Here is an 18,120-nt window from a genome sequence, read left to right as displayed (position 1 = left end):
CTGGGTGGCTCAGGGAGGCAGGGCCAGGTCAAAGCTGCTCCTGCCCCCAACCCTCTGCAAGGCCCAGAGAGCACTCAGCCCTCGCCAGAGCAGATTCACACAGTCCTCCTGGACGCCCTGGCCCTGGCAGACACTAGATCCTCAAAACAGAAGCCACAACCCACAACTGAGGAAATTTTTTTGGCTCAATTGGATCTCACGGTGAACTGCTTGACGGCTATTTTGTCCCACTGCTCTAACCCACCAAGGGAGGGCAGCCCGAACCAGACCACCTAACTTGTCCGGTACAGACCAAAAACAGCTAAAAAGCCATGCCCACCAGGTAAGGCCAGGCTGGAGTCTGGCTTAGTCCCTCCTTGCCACTCCCCAGCTCCCGCTGCGGGGTCAGCTGGGAGATTTGGGGGCATTTATCTTCAGCTGGGAGGTGGTCTGGCCGGGATGGAGAAGGCAGCACAGTTCCTGGAAAGCAAAGTCCAGACACCAGCGCCCCATCCGAACCACCCCAAGACCTGCCCACCAGATGTGCCCATCTACTCTCTACTGCTTCTATCCTTATGTCCATGGGCTCCGGGAAGCCTCTCTGAGCTTTCTAGCGCGGCTATCCTCGTTCAGGCCACCCTCCTCCTGCTCCCACAGCCCGCGCTCTCCAGCCGAAGGGACTGCGGCTGAGACCTCCCTTCCCTTGCCACCAAGTAACCCCCATCGTGGCACTGAGGCCAGGTGTCGCCTCCATCCAGCGTCCGGGCCGTGTGCGGTTCCTCGGGAGCGCCTCCCTAGTCTAGCCCGAAGCTTCGGAAGCCGGGGCCGGGTTCCTGGTCCTCGGCGCAGCCGTGCTCCCACTCCCACCCCCACCCGGTGACCCGGAGCCCTGGAGGCGCCCCGCTCCTCCGCGCGATGCCCCATCCCGGGGGCACTGTGCGGTCCCGGTTCGCGCGCCCTCTGCGTCTCACCTGACGCTCGGGCGGACGCCACCTGGGCCCGCGCAACCTCACAAGCCGGGCCCTCGGGCGGCCCGCGGCGGCAGCGACAGGTCGGTCAGAGCGTCCGCGCGGAGGCCGCGTGCCCTCGCCCCCCTGCCTGCGTCCGTCCCCGGCACGGCGCATGCCCGGCTATATACCCCGCGCGTCAGCGGCAGGCCCGCCCCCGGCCCCGGCCCCGCCCCGCCTCGCCCCGCCCGGCTCACCAGGGCCTGCCACGTGGGGCCCTGCCGGCCCGCCGGCCGCTAGACCCGGACCAGCGCTGGGCTTGCCCTGGCCTTGCGCGGCAAGCCAGTGGCCTATTGCGCCTCGGGCCCCAGGCTGGAACCCTAGGTCGCAGACATCCTAGCTCACAGCCTAGCTCGATCGGCTCCATCTTCTAACCCTTCCGCGAATTCCAGTCTTCATTCACTGAAGCCCCACAGGCTCCTCCTTCCTCTGGAAACCTCCCTCTACAACCTTAACCCCCTTATGTGGGGAGCTCTCACAACTCCATCCCCTAGGAGTAAGACTGCTACTCACCTGATATGAATGTATATATTTTAACACTTCTGCTTAAGGAAAACGCTTCTTTCTTCCCTCCCCAACTCAATTCTGAAATGTACCCTATAAGGGGATGCACCCACAGACGATGTTTCTTCTGCATTTTTTTCCACCAGCCAAAAGAACAAAAATTTCCTGTTCAAGTTCCAAATAAACCATATTACACTCATTTTTCGAACTACTCCCCCAAAACGATCAGGATGTCTAAGGAGCCATACTTCTTAACCCAAAACTGGGAGAAATGTTAATTTTTGCGTGAGGAGTGTCCTAGGAGTCTCTCCCAATCCGATCTGGGATAGTCCTATTGAGATGGATATCAAACCTCGGAAATGCAAATTTCTTGAGAAAACAAGCCACCCATTAAACTCCCATTGTTCTGTTCTGCTGGACATCACGATTATTTCCTCTTACAGCTAAGCCAGCTGCCAGCGAGTCTAGGGGACCCGAAGGAAGGGCCTTCGAGCAGAACTATGCCAGCAAGTCCCTGTTCTAGCTCAGTGACTGGTGCCCAGCTGGCACTGTGGCTCTGTGAATTGGCACAGATAAAGAGGACTTCATCTCACTCTGCGAGTCCTGGGGAGAGGAACGCCCATGATGGCAACGCTAATGGTGAAAGGAAAGCAGACAATCCTGGAGCAGGTGGCAGGAAGGATCGGGGGCTCAATGGCAGCTTGTTCCGAAGGACTGGGTAGAGAGGGAAAAAGACAGCACTGATGCAAAGCCAGAGCAGGCCAGATTGTTTATGCCACTCTTGAAGAGAGTGGCTGGGCCCCGTCCTCACCCTGCAATTACAGAGCTCCAGTTAGAGAAGGGGTGGGCTGACAGTCCTTTCATTTTCCAAGTGACTTTGCAGTAATAGTATCTCTTGCGGAACTTCCCTCAGAGCCCCTTCATCTTTGTAAGAACCCTTTATGTTTGTCTGTCATGGTTAAACTCGGAGTATTTTTCAGACATTATGTCATCCACTTGGGACTCTTAACTCCCATCTCCAGTGGGCTGTCAGAAAAGGCCCAGTTTCTACCACTCCTTCCTTTCCTTGCAATTCTGGAAAAGGAAAGAAAAACTCACTCAGAGATGAAGTAAAACAAGCGTGCTTCTAACACATAGAGCTCTGAAAATTATGAAGCCCATAATTACATGTTACAGAGGTGTTAATCTAGTCTTAAAACCGAGGTCCAAAAGCAAGCCCATGGCTTCTCAAGGCACCTGTCAGAGATAGGAGGCGAGGCCGGACAAGACACCCCACCACAGGGCCTACCACAGCCTTCTCACTTGTTTGCAACCAGACCAAGGGTAGAGCTGCCAAAGTCCACCAAAGCTGATAAGCTATCAGTAATCCATTAGGGGAATACAATTAATTATTAACACAGCTCAAAAACTCTTAAGTGTCCATATCCACTCCCAACACAGAATTCTTTAGGTATACCTGACTAAGTTCTACCATGTCGCTGAGTAATACTCAGTCTTTCATGCCTCGTGCCAGCTTGGGGGCCCCAATTCTATCTTTCTCTCTAGCTAATATGCCCTTTTTTCCTCGTATTACCCTATTTCCACCTCCCTTCAGAAAGGTTCTCGATTCTTCTGAAGCATACTTGATCTACCCTTGCAAACTCTGACTGTAACCCACATTAAAGATATTTTACCCTGCAACTCGAGTAAAAATAATACAGCAAACAACAGCTTAACAAGATTTCCTTAGTATATGCAATGTACTGATACTTATATTCTATTTCAAATTTTTTTTTTTTGAGGAAGATTAGCCCTGAGCTAACTGCTGCCAATCCTCCTCTTTTTGCTGAGGAAGACTGGCCCTGAGCTAACATCCGTGCCCATCTTCCTCTAGTTTATATGTGGGACGCCTACCACAGCATGGCTTTTGCCAAGCAGTGCCATGTCCACACCTGGGATCTGAACCAGTGAACCCCGGGCTGCCGAGAAGTGGAATGTGCAAACTTAACTGCTGCACCACTGGGCCGGTCCCTCAATTTTTTAAAAAGTAGTAACAAACCCACTAAATTGATTTCACGACCCTTTATTAGGTCACGATCCACAGAATTAAAACATTTTATATGGTTTATGGCACATGCATTTTCCCCTTAAAATTATTTCATTTCTATCTCTAACTTCCTTATTAGACCTTAATCGATCTTGATTGCCAAAGATTTCTGTATATACCTCCATCCTCCATAGAATATCTTACACATAACAGAGTCTCAATAAATGTTTGTTGGATGAATGAATAGACTAGCTCACTAAAAGTTTGATGTTGGGCAATATTTAGGAAACTAAGCACAAAAATCTGACATTTTTGTGACTGCTATTTTCCTTCTGCCAAAAGATTTGCAGACAGATTTCCTGTAGCTGAACTGAGTGGAACAGCCTCAGGAAAGAAGCCAGAGAAACAAGACCCCAGCCCTGAGCGTGTAAAGGGGTGGGACCCAGACTCAGAAAATCAAAGCCCCTCTGTGGTTTGCGTTAACAAAGTAGGCAACTTGATCAGCAGGGTGAGGCAAAGATCCCCTTTCCACTCCCCAGCTATTGGACCAGCTTGAGAAAGACTGAGAGAAACCAATGATCAGGTTTCTATGACAATTTCAAGGGAAAAATGAGTTTTCCATGTTTTGGCACGGCTTAATGAATTTAAGAGGATCAGAGTTCCAGAATGTAAAGGTTCTAGTTTACCCAACATCATGTCAGAGGACCAGCACCCCACACTCAGTCAGCCCAGAGCTAGACCACCTTGAGAAGCGTCAGGTGTTTCTGTTATCCTCTGGGTCCACAGACAAGGAAGACAACTGGGAAAAAGAACACTTGGTTCAGCGCAAGTTATCTGTAGGAATTTGTCCATTTCATCTAAGATACTTAATTTTTTGGCATACAATTATTCTTAGTGTTTCCCCTAGAATTCTTTTTATTTCTGTAAGGTCAGTAGTCCCCTCTTTCATTCCTGATTTTGGTAATTTGAGTCTTTTTTTTCCTTGCCCAATCTAACTAAAGGTTTGCCCATTTTGTTAATCTTTTCAAAGAACCAACTTTTGGTTTCATTGATTTTCTCTACTGTTCTATTCTCTTTTTCATTAATTTCTGCTCTGATCTTCAGTAGAAAAGTCATTAATGTAAATGAATGTTTAGCTGAGAACAGAATTCCAAATTGACACTGCATTTTCAATTTATTATTCCTTTTGTCTTCAGCATCTGTTGTGGTTGATGAGAAGTCCACTGCTAGTTTGATTGCCTGTCAGCATCTCTTTCACCACTGGCTGCTCTTCTCCGTCTGGTGTTCTGTAGTTTCACTACAGTACATCTAGGAGTGGATGTGCTTTGCTTTATTCTCAATGAGTTTCTTCAGGTGGAAGATTCGTGTTTGACTCTAGTTCTGGAAAATTCTGTCTTTGTATCTTCCACATTGTGTCACTCATTCTATTTTAACCTGCAAGAACTCCTATTAGACAGGTGTTGGACCTTCTCATTGTCTCCTCTCTCTTCTCCCCCACAGCTCCCATTTATACTTCTCTGTGCTGCAATCCAATTGACTTTGCATTTGTTTCTGCAGGGCTCAGGGCTCTCAGCAGTCTGAGCCAGCCTTCATGGTAATTTTTCAGCTTGTGGTCCTTCCACATGCTAGTAATTTAGATTCAGACTACATACACCTGTACGTGGCCCAGGCATGGGGATGCTTGTGAATGCCTTTTTACCCCTAAGTTTCCTTGCTGCTACCCCAGGATGGTTGGCAGGGACTCTCTATTCCCCTTCCAGGCCCAGCTCTCTTCATCCAGGAGGCTTCTCTCCAGCAATCCTGCACCTCATAGAGGCTGAGGTCACTTCTTCTATCCTTACCTGGAGAAAAACTCAAGTGCTCTTGCCCCTGCATTTTGGCCATAACCCTGGGAGCTATGCTGGCATCAACTATTACCACTCTGGCTTCCCTTTCTTCCTTGTACCTTGATATTTTCCTTCCTTCCTTCTTCCCTCCCTCCCCTCCTTCCCTCATATCCATTTCTCCCAAATTCAGTTATTTAACAAAAAATTTTTTCTATTGTGGCCAACGTTTGTCAGTATGGTTACCTCAGTCTGCCATGTTGCCAGAAGTCTCCCTAGTTTACTCATTAAAAAAAAAGGAAAAAACATTTTACTTTTTAGAGCAGTTGTAGGTTCACAGCAAAAGTGAGCAAAAGGTAGGGGGCCAGCCCAGTGGCACAGCAGTTAAGTGCACAAGCTGGTTTGGATCCCGGGTGCAGACGTGGCGCCACTCGGCACACCATGCTATGGCAGGCATCCCACAAATAAAGTAGAGGAAGATGGGCATGGATGTTAGCTCAGGGCCAGTCTTCCTCAGCGAAGAGAGGAGGATTGGCAGCAGTTAGCTCAGGGCTAATCTTCCTCAAAAAAAAAAAAAAAAAAAGAGCAAAAGGTAGAGATTTTCCATATACACACAGAGCCTCCTCCACTATCAAAATCCTCCACCAGGATGGTACATGTTACAACTGATGAACCTACACTGTCACATCATGATCACCCAAAGTCCACAGCTCACATGCTTAGTGTTCCACATTCGATGGGTTTGGAAAAACATATGACATCTATCCACCACTACAATATCATACAGAACAGCTTCCTTGCCCTAAAAATTCTCTGCGCTCTGCCTCTTCATCCCTCCCTCCCTCCCCCTAACCCCTGATCCCTTTACTGTCACAGTTTCACCTTTTCCAGAATGTCTTATAGTTTGAATCATACAGTATGTAGCCTTTTCAGATTGACTTCTTTCACTTACTAACATGCATTTAAGTTTCCCCCAGGTCTTTTCACAGCTTGATGGCTCATTTCTTTTTAGCACTGAATAATACTGCATTGTCTGGATGCACCACAGTTTATCAATTCACCTACTGAAGGACATCATGGTTGCTTCCAAGTTTTGGCAATTACAGATAGCGCTTCTGTAAACATCCGTATGCAGGTTTTGTACGGACATTTTTCAACTCATTAGGGCACATGCCAAGGAGTGCGATTGTGGTAAGAATATGTTTAGTTTTGTAAGAAACTGCCACACTGTTTTCCAAAGTGGCTGCAGCATTCTGCATCCCCACCAGCAATGAACGGGAGCTCCTGTTGCTCCACATCCTCACCAGCATTTGGTGGTGTCAGTGTTTTGGATCTGGGCCATTTTAATAGGTGTGTAGCGGTATCTTGTTTCAATTTTTAATTCTTTAATGACATATGATGTTGAGCATCTTTTTTTTTTCTCTGCTTTTTCTCCCCAAATCCCCCTACAACATAGTTGTACGTTTTAGTTGTGGGTCCTTCCAGTTGTGGCATGTGGGCCGCCGCCTCAGCATGGCCTAATGAGTGGCCGTGTCCATGTCCAGGATCTCAACTGGCAAAACCCTGGGCCGCCAAAGCAAAGCGCATGAGCTTAACCACTTGGCCACTGGGTCGGCCCTTTGAGCATCTTTTAATATGCTTATTTGCCATGTGTATATCTTCTTTGGTGAGAAGTCTATTCAGGTCCTTTCCCCAATTTTTAATCAGGTTCTTTGTTTTCTTATTGTTGTGTTTTTAGAGTTGTGTATTTTGGGTAACAGTCTTTTATCAGATATATCTTTTGCAAAAATTTTCTCCCAGGCTATGGTTGCTTTCTCATTTTCTTGATTTTCCTCATGTTTTAAAGAAAGAAAATAAGTCCAGACAGAAAAAGTTCCTAAGAAACTCAGATAAAGCTAGGTAGAGAGCAACAAAGAGAACGTAGGTCTTCAATAATCTCGTATCAATGAGAAATTTCAGGCACAAATTTTAACATTTTTACTATAAAGCACTAGTCAGTTATAAAACTGATTCCTTTTTCACACCACTCAACAAAATGCCACCCAAGTGAAAACGACCCTGTAACACTGTATAGAAATTGGGTTCTTTCTAGAGTGAGTTCAAGACACACTGAATCATTTAGGAATGGAGTTTCTAAATAAATGGAAAGGGATCTAGTGGTGACGCAAGATGCCAGGATAATTTGGGAACATATTTTTAAGGGTTATAGACACACCATGAAGTATATGCAAAGAAGGGCAAGCATTAGAAAAAGGGGAGGGCCACCCTTGGGAGATGGCTCTCACACAGGATAATAGAAATTGTTGGATGGGAAAAGAAATTTTTAAAAATGAGACAAAACACATATGCACGTGCGCGCACACAGGCCTCATTTGTCCCAGAAGTAAGACTGTTAGTGCCTTTTCCAAGAAATCTCACTACCCAGGTTACAGTGAAATTACCCAGCTACTAATAGTGGAGCTGCGTCTTGCATGCCAAGTAAGAAATCAGTAATTCTAACAAGCGTTGCGGCTCTGTGAAGGAGAAGAACCATATCAACATATCAACGAACTATCTCAAACACAACTACACATTTATACAGATTGTTTTTATTTCCCACCCTGTGACCCAATCATTTCACATTAAGACCAAAAAACAAGGCAAGAAAACTAGGAATAAACAGCGAAGAAATTTTTGTATTATATTCAAGTATTTGTCTTTTCTGATTATATAAGAGAAAACGACTATTAGGAAATCCAACTTCAAAAGAGAAATTCAAAATACTCCCAAAGAGAATCAGAAAACTGATCTGTTAAGCCAGGGGCCAGTGATCCAATCTGGTTGATTCAGTGGTTTTTAAATTCCAGGTCTGAGCCTTACCCTGTGTCCCGCACTCCAGACGAAACCAGAAGTGCACAATGAGGACCAGCAGCCTCAGAGCTCCTCAACCTCTGCTGGGCGCTGTCTTCTAAGGAGTTTTAAGCTAAAGTTTCTCTTCTCACACACTGTCACATAAAATGGGAATTTCTGCTTCGTCCCCTCCCTGCCGTCACACCAAAAAATAAATAAATACATACAAATTTGAAAAGGTCAAATAAAACTGGCTTTTGAAACCCAGTTAAAGCAAAACAAGACTGAATTAACTCTGAAGGGACTGGAAGAAGATTTTAAAATGGGGAAAAATAAACGCAAAAAAACAGCGCTTCCCCAAAACACTGAAACCTACCGGCGTGGTGACAACTTTCTAAACTGAAATGTCTGGACTTTGGAAGAGATGTCAGATTTTCCAAAGCTGACTTCTGGAAATCTTAACCTGGATTCAGAAAAATTCCTAACAAAATGAGCCAACAGCCGGGAAGAGGTTATTGAGCAAGGGAAATGAATGATTCAATTTACAAACATATATATATCAACAGTCAAGAAAGCCACACACCTGGGAGAACGGTTCAAGAAAAACACCCATTCATGAACCTTCCTAGCTGTTGGATTTCACATGTGATTCTTAATGTAGAAACTGAAACTTACTAAAGATCAGTAACAAAGAGCAAAGGGGTGTGTGTGTGAATGTGCCTGCATGTTTGCAGGGGTGGGGTGTGTTTAAAGAAATCAACATGGTATACTGTAAAGCAACTGGAATATACAGAAAAAATTGCATCCAACCTCTCTCAGGAGGCCAAGCAATAGCTAAAAACCCTTTCAAAGCCAGCTCAAGTCACCGGTGTCAGAAACTCAGTCCCCAGAGATCAGGGCAGGAGGGGCCTGATTATGCCACCAGCTGGTTTTACTATATGACTTTCACACTTGCCAGCAACAGCAATATCTTAAAAACTTTGCCTCACAGGCCTTTTTATTACCTTTCCCAGTTGCCCAAGTAAAGTTAACTCTACTTTAAGAAACTTGCATGACTTCATTCATTATCACCTCTGGTGCCAGAAATGGGAACTGCTTAGTAAGCAACGTTTAGAGGTGTAATTGCTGCTTTGGCAGGTTTCTACAGCTCCTGTTGGCTTGGAGGCTCTTAAAGGTTCTCCTGTATTCACCCACTCCCACCTACGCAGTGGCAGTACTACCCCCATTTGCTCTACAAAGGCAACAACAAGGCAATTTCCAGCTCACACTTAGAATGGAACTCGCTTCTTGGTGCTATGTATTAAAGAGAAAAAAACAGAAATCTTATTCTACTGGGTTGGCAAAAGGGAAAACACCAACACAAAACTCCGTCAGTCTCTGCTGACCCCGCATGAGTCACGGCTGCGTCCAGAAGTCTGCTTCCTCTAACTAGCCTACATCCTGGCTGTCCTGTCACAGGAAGAAGAGGTTCTCACACAGCTGGATGGCTGGTTCATGATGCAATATTTGTCCCGACAGGAAAGCCAGCTTGTGGGCATACTTGCAAGGAGCTGGAACTCTGATGGTACCAGGCCAATTCCAGTACATGTGGCATAGTTTGAAAGTCAACCTGTAGGCCAAGAAGAAAATACAATCTTATTACTCTCCTCCTTCAACCTGGGCATGATTAGGGACTTCACAGGAGTGTGACACACAGCATACTTCCCAGCAAGCTGGGAGACTGTGGAATACATGATGCAACTTTTTGCAATCTTTGTTTTTAAGTGAAATTGTTTCTATTTCCACTATTTGTCGAGGATATGGGTAAATTCCCTCTCTTTAGGTGTCCCTGTTTTTACACTAAAACAAGGAAAACAACAAGGAGTACCTTTTTTCCCTCAAGAAAAGACTGCAGAAAGTTTAGTACTCCAGCAAAGTATTCATATAATCTGAGCTCAGGGGCGTTGCTCTCCAATCTGGTGGTACATCGTAATCATCAGGAACAGTCTTTAAAAATACAAACGCCTCAGAAGGCCTGGGGGCGAAACCTGGGGGTCAGGGATTTTCCTAAAGCTTTTCCAGGAATTTTAATGTACATCAAGGGTTACCGATCACTCCTCACAAAGATTCTATCGTTTTGAAAGACAGGACGAAACTCAAGGGTAACTACTCCTGGGAGCAGGCAGTGACTCCAGCTTAGCTAGCTGGCTAGAATTATTTACGAGAAAGAGTCAGTTACAGGTCAGCTCACCTCTGCATATGATCAGGGCTCAGGTTTGCAGTGTTGAGAACACAGACATAATGGGTAGGAATGCCACAACCCTGCCGTACGTGATGGGCAAGAAGGTAGAAGTCCACCCTAGCAAGGAAACAGTACAAAGTAATGGTATGGTCAGCTCTGGCCAAAGAGAGCTGGAAAAGATCTTGAAGATCATCTCATGCTCCGAGAGGTCAAATGACTGTCTCAAGCACACACAGGGATCAAACCAGGATTAGAACTCAGGTCTCCTGACTCAATAAGCTATTTAAGAATGGTAGTAGAAATTACCCTATCTGTATGCAGAAGGTTAAGCATGCGCAATCTTACGAAAAGAATGTATGTTCAATATTTTATATTTAATACCAACTTATTGTTGGTTTGTTTTTTAAATAGTTTTTTAAAGCTTTATTTTTTTAACAGTAAAATCTCTGAGGATTCCATTACATATCTCTCCAGATAACCTCCCCATTCTAATACCGAGGGAACAGATAACTTCTCCAACCTATTCTTGATGAAATATCATGTTTTGCCCACTTACCACTCACAGCTTGTTATCGTATGATCTACCACAGTCCCAGGGGAGGGAGTCACAAAGTGCTCAGTGGCAGCCAGGTACAGATTGGTGCTGATTTTCTTCTGAACTACAAATACCACCATCTTGGGCTGATAATTCTCAAAAGCTTCAAAACACTTCTGTAGCTGAGGAATCTCATAGTTGGCAACTGTCTTTAGTTGGCCATCAGATACTCCATCACGGTACACCACAATCTTCTCTGGGAGACAGTGGTTTACCTGAAACGACACCCTACTGAGGTAAACAGTGGGGCCCTGGGGCTAATGACCACAGGCAGCGAGCAGCTCACTCAACGCTTAACCTGGACACATGGCAGTAGATCCCTTTGACGAGACAATAAACCCAGAGCCACTGTGTGGGAAGGACAAGGGGGAAACTTTCTAGTCATTTCTAGACTTCCTCAGGCTGGTAAAACAGGCCTGGTACAGCAAATGTGTTATAAAATATGAAAGCAAAATAAGCACGTTATGAGTCACCTACATAAGGCTTATACTGAAATGGTGTGAACAAAGTTAAGAGGAATGTTATGAAAATTATGGGTTGAATCAATCTTCCTTCTACTCGGATTAACACTAATTACTGTTTAGGCAAAGAACAAGGTGAACTGTTAGAGAAATTCTAACATGACCACACATCCCATAGACCCACCATCCTCACATTCTCACGTACAGCAACATCCAAACTTGGTAACAAGTGAAAGGGTCCTTTACTAAATATTATCCTACAATCGGGTACAGTGTGAAACATTCCTACTGTAACTAAATAATTAGCGAACAGTCACGGTAAATTGTCCACGGATCCAAATCAAATTTAACATCACTTGAATCAGGTTGAAGAATAATTTGTTCCCCATTTGGCCAACATAATTATGTTCTAGTTGTGTTCAACTTCAATAGTTCAAGAGAATAAGCTGTTTCATTTTAAACTAGAAGTTCCCTTAAAAGCACTTGGTTTAGGGGCTGGCCCCGTGGCCGAGTGGTTAAGTTCGCGCGCTCCGCTGCAGGCGGCCCAGTGTTTCGTTAGTTCGAATCCTGGGCGCGGACATGGCACTGCTCATCAGACCACGCTGAGGCAGCGTCCCACATGCCACAACTAGAAGAACCCACAACGAAGAATACACAACTATGTACCTATGTACCGGGGGGGCTTTGGGGAGAAAAAGGAAAAAATAAAATCTTTAAAAAAAAAAAAAAAGCACTTGGTTTAATCCACATTTAGTAAGTGACAGTTTGATTCTAATTGAGCGTGGTTCACTCTAGGTTTTGTTCACAATTCCTCTCAAAAACCTCAATTATCAATGAATTAAACATGCACATACTATATATTCTTTACAGTAGTTACTCTACATGAAAACTTAAGTTTCATTTCAAAGAACTCTTTTTTAAAATACTGTAAATAATCATCTAGAATCTTTCTGGAGTTTAAGTCAGAATTGCAAATATTTTATAAATGTCCCCTTTTTCTGAGATACCTCAAGTACTATATTTACAGACATGTAATTCATCTTCACATTCCAAAATTGAAATTATTGCCCTAGTTTGCAGTTCTTTTTTACTTTTGTGCTGATTTTGGCTGTCTAGCATCTATTCCACCTTTTTTGGTAAGAGCATTTTAGTGTCCTCTTGCCTCCAATAGGATACAGTTTGGTGGGACCAATTTTTCATTGTTGTTGCTATCTAATTTTTTTTTAATTGCCATAACACTGGCTTATAACATAAATTTCAGGTGTACACCATTATATTTCAATTCCTGTGTAAACTACATCACGTTCACCACCCAAAGACTAATTACCATCCATCACCACACACATGTGCCTAAACACCCCTTTCGCCCGCCTCCCTCCTGCTTCCCTTCTGGTAACCACCAACCCAATCTCCGTCTCTCTGTGATTGTTTGTTGTTTTTATCTTCTACTTATGAGTGAGATCATACGGTATTTGACTTTCTCCCTCTGGCTTATTTCACTCAGCATAATACCCTCAAGGTCCATCCATGTTGTCACAAATGGCTGGATTTCATCATTTCTAATGGCTGAGTAGTATTCCATTGTGTATATATGCCACACCTTCTTTATCCATTTGTCCCTTGATGGGCACCTAGTCTGGTTCCAAGTCTTGGCTATTGTGAATAATGCTGCAATGAACCTAGGGGTGCGTGCATTGTTACACACTCGTGTTTTCAAGTTTTTTGGATAAATACCCAGCAGTGGAATAGCTGGATCGTATGGTAGTTCTATTCTTAATTTTCTGAGGAATCTGCATACTGTTTTCCATAGTGGCTGCACCAGTTTGCACTCCCCCCAGCAGTGTACGAGAGTTCCCTTCTCTCCACACCCTCTCCAACATTTGTTGTTTCCTGTCTTGTTAATTGTAGCCATTCTGATGGGAGTGAAGTGATATCTCATTGTAGTTTTGATTTGCATTTCCCTCATAGTTAATGATGTTGAATATCCTTTCATGTGCCTGTTGGCCATCTGTATATCTTCTTTGGAGAAATGTCTCTTCAGATCTTTTGCCCATTTTAAATTGGGTTGTTAGTTTTTTTGTTGTTGAGATTTATGAGTTCTTTGTATATTTTGGATATTAACCCCTTATGAAATATATGGTTTGCAAATATCTTCTTCCAATTGTTAGGTTGTTTTTTCATTTTGTAGATGGTTTCCTTTTGCTGTGCAGAAGCTTTTTAGTTTGATGTAGTCCCATTTGTTTTTCTGTTGTTTCCCTTGCCTGATCAGACATGGTACTTGAAAATATGCTGCTAAGACTGATGTCAAAGAGCATACTGCCTATGTTTTCTTCTAGAATTTTCACGGTTTCAGGTCTTACATTCAAGTCTTTAATCCATTTTGAGTTAACTTTTGTGCATGGTGTAAGATAATGGTCTACTTTCATTCTTTCGCATGTGGCTGTCCAGTTTTTCTGACACCATTTACTGAAGAGACCCTCCTTTCTCATTGCATGTTCTTGGCTCCCGTGTTGAAGATCAGCTGTCCATAGACGTGTGGGTTGGTGGAACTAGTAATTGAGGTGCCTCCCCCTAGTCCAGGGTTTCTCAACCTCAGCACTACTGACATGTGGAGCTAGTTAATTCTTTGCTATTGGAGGCTGACACTATAAGACGCTTAGCAGCATTCTTAGCCTCTACCCACTAGATGCCAGCAGCCATCTTCCCCAGTTATAACCAAAAATATCTCCAGGCTGCCCACTAGGAGGACAAAACTGCCCTCAGCTGAGAACCACTGCACCAACCACAGGACACAGGAATGACATGACTCAGCCGTACCAACAGAAAGCTCCTCTCACTCTGAATCTTAGCAGAGAATGAAAAACACTTGGATTTTGGTCCCTCTGTGATGGTGCCTCTTCAGGTCCCTGCTTCTGGAACTGCAGGAACTTCCCTGGCTCCTGCCCCTTTCCCAGTTTGGCACTCAACTTTCTCACCAATCCTCTGAGACTCTTCATGATCTACCCAATTAATTCTCCTTTTGCCAAAGTTAGCATATTTCTGCGCCTTCCCAGAGATCCCTAACTGATACACTGTGTTAAAGCGTGACTAACACAAGCATTTCAATCCGGAAGAAACTCCCATCTCACAGATGAGGACGTACACTAGATCTGAGGGCAGAGACCTGGGGACAAGGTCTGACTGACTCTGCCGCTCCTCAGCTATGATCTTGAAGATTCAGTTTCCTCAGTTGAAAAATGGGGGTAAATGATGCCTTATCTTCTTCTCTGGGTTGTTAAGAGGGATAAAGTAAATATATACATATAATTTTTTTAAAGCTATACATAAAAATTGAGAACGAGCTAGATCAAAGAAATACAGATATTCTGAAGCAGGGAGAAGGGACATGAGATCAATGGAGTAAAAAGTAGAACCAAATTCGTCTGAAGTGTCACTAACATCATCTCTTACTTTAAAATTCGTTAACCAACCACTGAGTGAGGGACACTAAACTTAGCCTACGTAAGCTTCCAGTAAAAGTGAAAGACGTGATCCCTGTTATCAAGGAGCTTAAATACCTACTAACACTCAACAGTGGTAACTTCTCCAGGTCATCTAGTCTATTGCCCTCATTTCATAAATCATGACCCCTCTAGGTAGGGGTCAGGATATGAGATAAATCACAATCCTGAAACCCAAGTGCTAAATGTATGTTATTAAGCCACGTCAGTACGAGGGTAAACACATGAAACAACAAACTAACAAGGACCTTGAAAGCAGGACTGGGCTCTATTCGGCTTGCTATCCCTAGCACTGAGCACAGTGGCAAGGGTCAAGTAGAAAATAAATATCTGCTGGAAGTTTGAGATGTTTTTTTATGTGTAGTTCCATTCATTCATAAACAAAGACTTAATGCCCACTCAACATGAGCCATTGTGCTAGTCTAAGAAAACTAAAAAATTATTTTGTTACCTTCCAAATATTCATGGAACTAAGATTAGAACTGAGGAGATCGACATGTAAAGAAAATGCTCTGAATACATTACAAATAACATAATAAAAATATAAGGAAAACCTACATGGACAGAGAAGTATGACACTGGTTCTCTGGAGGGAGAAGTGAATATTCTATCTCAGGAAAAGACATGATGAAAGAATTAGCAGACAATTCAGTCAGCAATGAAGTGTAAAGAATTCCAGGAAGAACGTGAGCAAAGGCCCAGAGTGTGCCTGGACAAGGGGTAAGTAACGACTGGAGACCAACCTATACGATTAGTCTCATGTTTAAAGGATTACTCTGGCCAAGAATCCCCAAAATAGACTGAAGAAGATTAAGAATGGATATTAGAAGATCACTTCCAGGTCAGAATGCCAAAAGACAGAGAAAACCTTCATTCCCATGGTAACACCAGGAAAATAAAGATAATATAAAAATCACACATATATATGGGACCATCAAAGATCAGCTGATGCAAGGAAGCCTTGAAAAACTGTTTTCCAGAGAGAGGGGAGCCTTCACAGGTGAGCAGTAAATTTCTGAAGCTTCCACGGGAAGGAGTGAGCACAGACAGCAGGGAGAGGCCTGAGGTCTGAGAAATTTTACCAGGTCGAGAAGCAGCCAGACAGAATTCTGGGAAAATGGTGGGATAGGGAGCACCTGCTCCGCCTGGAATCTGCCTCCCCACCTACGTAACAACTGCGCTGCCAGAGTCTGATGATTACAAAATAATGGAACTATTTTGGAATTCTGGAGTCTTTTGAAGGCTTGCAACTTCCATGGAGAGACTTGGACAGTAAATTGCAGTTAATTTCAGCTCTTGGCACAATAGCAGTTACCCATCCGCCACCCTCAGCCTCACTGCAGGACCCTGTCCTGCAAATATGGGGATCTGTGCTCTGATTGCTCACTGCTGCTTCTGACCACAGAAGTGCAGACAAAAAGACTGGTGGTCGTTGTTGCAACTCCTTCTTTGTCTGAAGTGACTTCCAGGGGATTTAACAGGCCAGTGCCACCCCCTACCACTTTTTTCCTCTTTCAGGAATCAGACACTAAAGACTAGGACGTTCAAACACAACTGCACGTATGGGGAAAGTTAGAAAGCGACCACACACGCCCAGGAAAGGCTCAGAAGAGGCCTGAGAAAACCTTCAGTTCACACTGCAGGCTGAGCCCAGCATGGACACAGCCCACAACCACCAAGACAAAATGAAACCACACACAAAAACAAAAAACAGCAAACTCAGGGCTGGCCCGGTGGCACAGTGGTCAAGTTTGCGTGCTCTGCTTCAGTGGCCCAGGGTTCGCTGGTTTGGATCACAGGTGTGAACCTACTCACTGCTTATCAAGCCATGCTGTGGCAGGCGTCCCACATACAAAGTAGAGGAAGACGGGCATGGATGTTAGCTCAGGGCCAGCCTTCCTCAGCAAAAAAAGAGGAGGATTGATGTTAAATCAGGGGTAATCTCCCCCCTCCACCCCCCAAAAAAGTGTAAAAAAACCCCAGCAAACTCTGGGGATGGGGGAAAATCTGATACAAAGTTAACACATTATTAGATCCAAATGTCCAGTTTTCAACAAAAAGTCACAACACATACAAAGAAATAGGAAAGTATGACCCAAAGGAAAAAATTAAATCAACAGAAACTGTTACTGAAAGAGACCCAATGGCAGATCTACTAACCAAAGACTTCAACCATCTCAAGATGTTTAAGGAACTAAAGAAAGATATGGAGAAAATAAAGAAAGCAATGTATTGAAAAATGGAAATATCAACAAAGAGAAAACCTACAACATAACCAAAAAAAGAAATTCTGGAGTTGAAAAGTACAACAGCTAAAATAAAAAATTCACTAGATGGGTTCAGAAGCAGATTTGAGCAGGGAGAAGAATCAGCAAACTTGAAGATCAGACAATGGAATTATTGAGTCTGAGGAACAGAAAGAAAAAACACTGAAGAACAGGGAAGAACTAAGAGACCTGTGGGACACCATCCAGTGGACCAACATGTACAGTGTGGGAATCCCAGAAGGAGAAGAAAGAAAGGAGCAGAGAATATTTGAAGAAACAATGGCTGAAAACTTTCCAAATTTGATGAAAGACATGAATATAAACATTCAAGAAGCTCAACGAACTCCACGTAAGATGAATTCAAAGAGATCCACATTGAGACAGATTATAATCAAATTTTCAAAACAGAGAATCTTGAAAGCAGCCAAGATAGAAGGAAATCATCACCTACAAGGTATCCTTAACAAGATTATCAGCAGACTGCTCATCAGAAATTTGGAGGTCACTTTTCTTCAAAAGTGAGGAATAAATTAAGACATTCTCAGATAAACAAAACCTGAGGGAGTTTGTTACCAACAGATAGCCTATGCAGGAAATACTCGACGGAGTCCTGTAGGATGGAATTAAGAACACTAGACAGCAACGTGAAACTATGTGGACAAATAAAGATCTCAAAAAAGGTAAATACATGGGTAATTATAAAAGCTAGTATTATTGTAACAATGGTGTGTAACTATACTTTTTGTTTTCTATATGATTTAAGAGACTAGCAGGTTTAAAGAAAAAAACAATTATTAGTCTAAAACACAGTATTACTCTAACTTTGGTTTGTAAATCCAAATCTTGTTTTTTACATAATTGAAGAGACAAATGAATTTAAAAGAATTAGGGGCTGGCCCTGTGGCCGA

The 18,120-nt window shown here is 43.7% G+C and overlaps 2 protein-coding genes across 8 annotated transcripts in view; both read right to left on the bottom strand.

Annotated features, from left to right (window-relative positions):
- The window catches only part of SLC39A14 (solute carrier family 39 member 14), a 41,343-nt gene extending 40,213 nt beyond the window's left edge, over positions 1-1,130 (bottom strand). For both annotated transcript variants that reach the window (XM_070261231.1, XM_070261230.1), the window contains exon 1: positions 951-1,130. The gene's annotated coding sequence lies outside the window, so the exon portion shown is untranslated. The remainder of the gene's footprint in view (positions 1-950) is intronic.
- A 6,781-nt stretch (positions 1,131-7,911) lies between these two features.
- Positions 7,912-18,120, bottom strand: part of PIWIL2 (piwi like RNA-mediated gene silencing 2) — a 72,124-nt gene continuing 61,915 nt past the window's right edge. For all 6 annotated transcript variants that reach the window (XM_023636133.2, XM_023636131.2, XM_070261229.1 and 3 more), the window contains 3 exons: positions 10,946-11,199; positions 10,399-10,506; positions 7,912-9,777 (listed from right to left, as the gene is read on the bottom strand). In XM_023636133.2, the coding sequence (XP_023491901.2) occupies positions 9,621-9,777; positions 10,399-10,506; positions 10,946-11,199 (519 nt within the window). In that variant the 3' untranslated portion in view covers positions 7,912-9,620. The remainder of the gene's footprint in view (positions 9,778-10,398; positions 10,507-10,945; positions 11,200-18,120) is intronic.

Source organism: Equus caballus, chromosome 2 (genome assembly GCF_041296265.1).
Source record: "Equus caballus isolate H_3958 breed thoroughbred chromosome 2, TB-T2T, whole genome shotgun sequence".
Lineage (NCBI taxonomy): Eukaryota > Metazoa > Chordata > Mammalia > Perissodactyla > Equidae > Equus > Equus caballus.
This window is presented reverse-complemented; position numbering and strand designations above follow the sequence as displayed.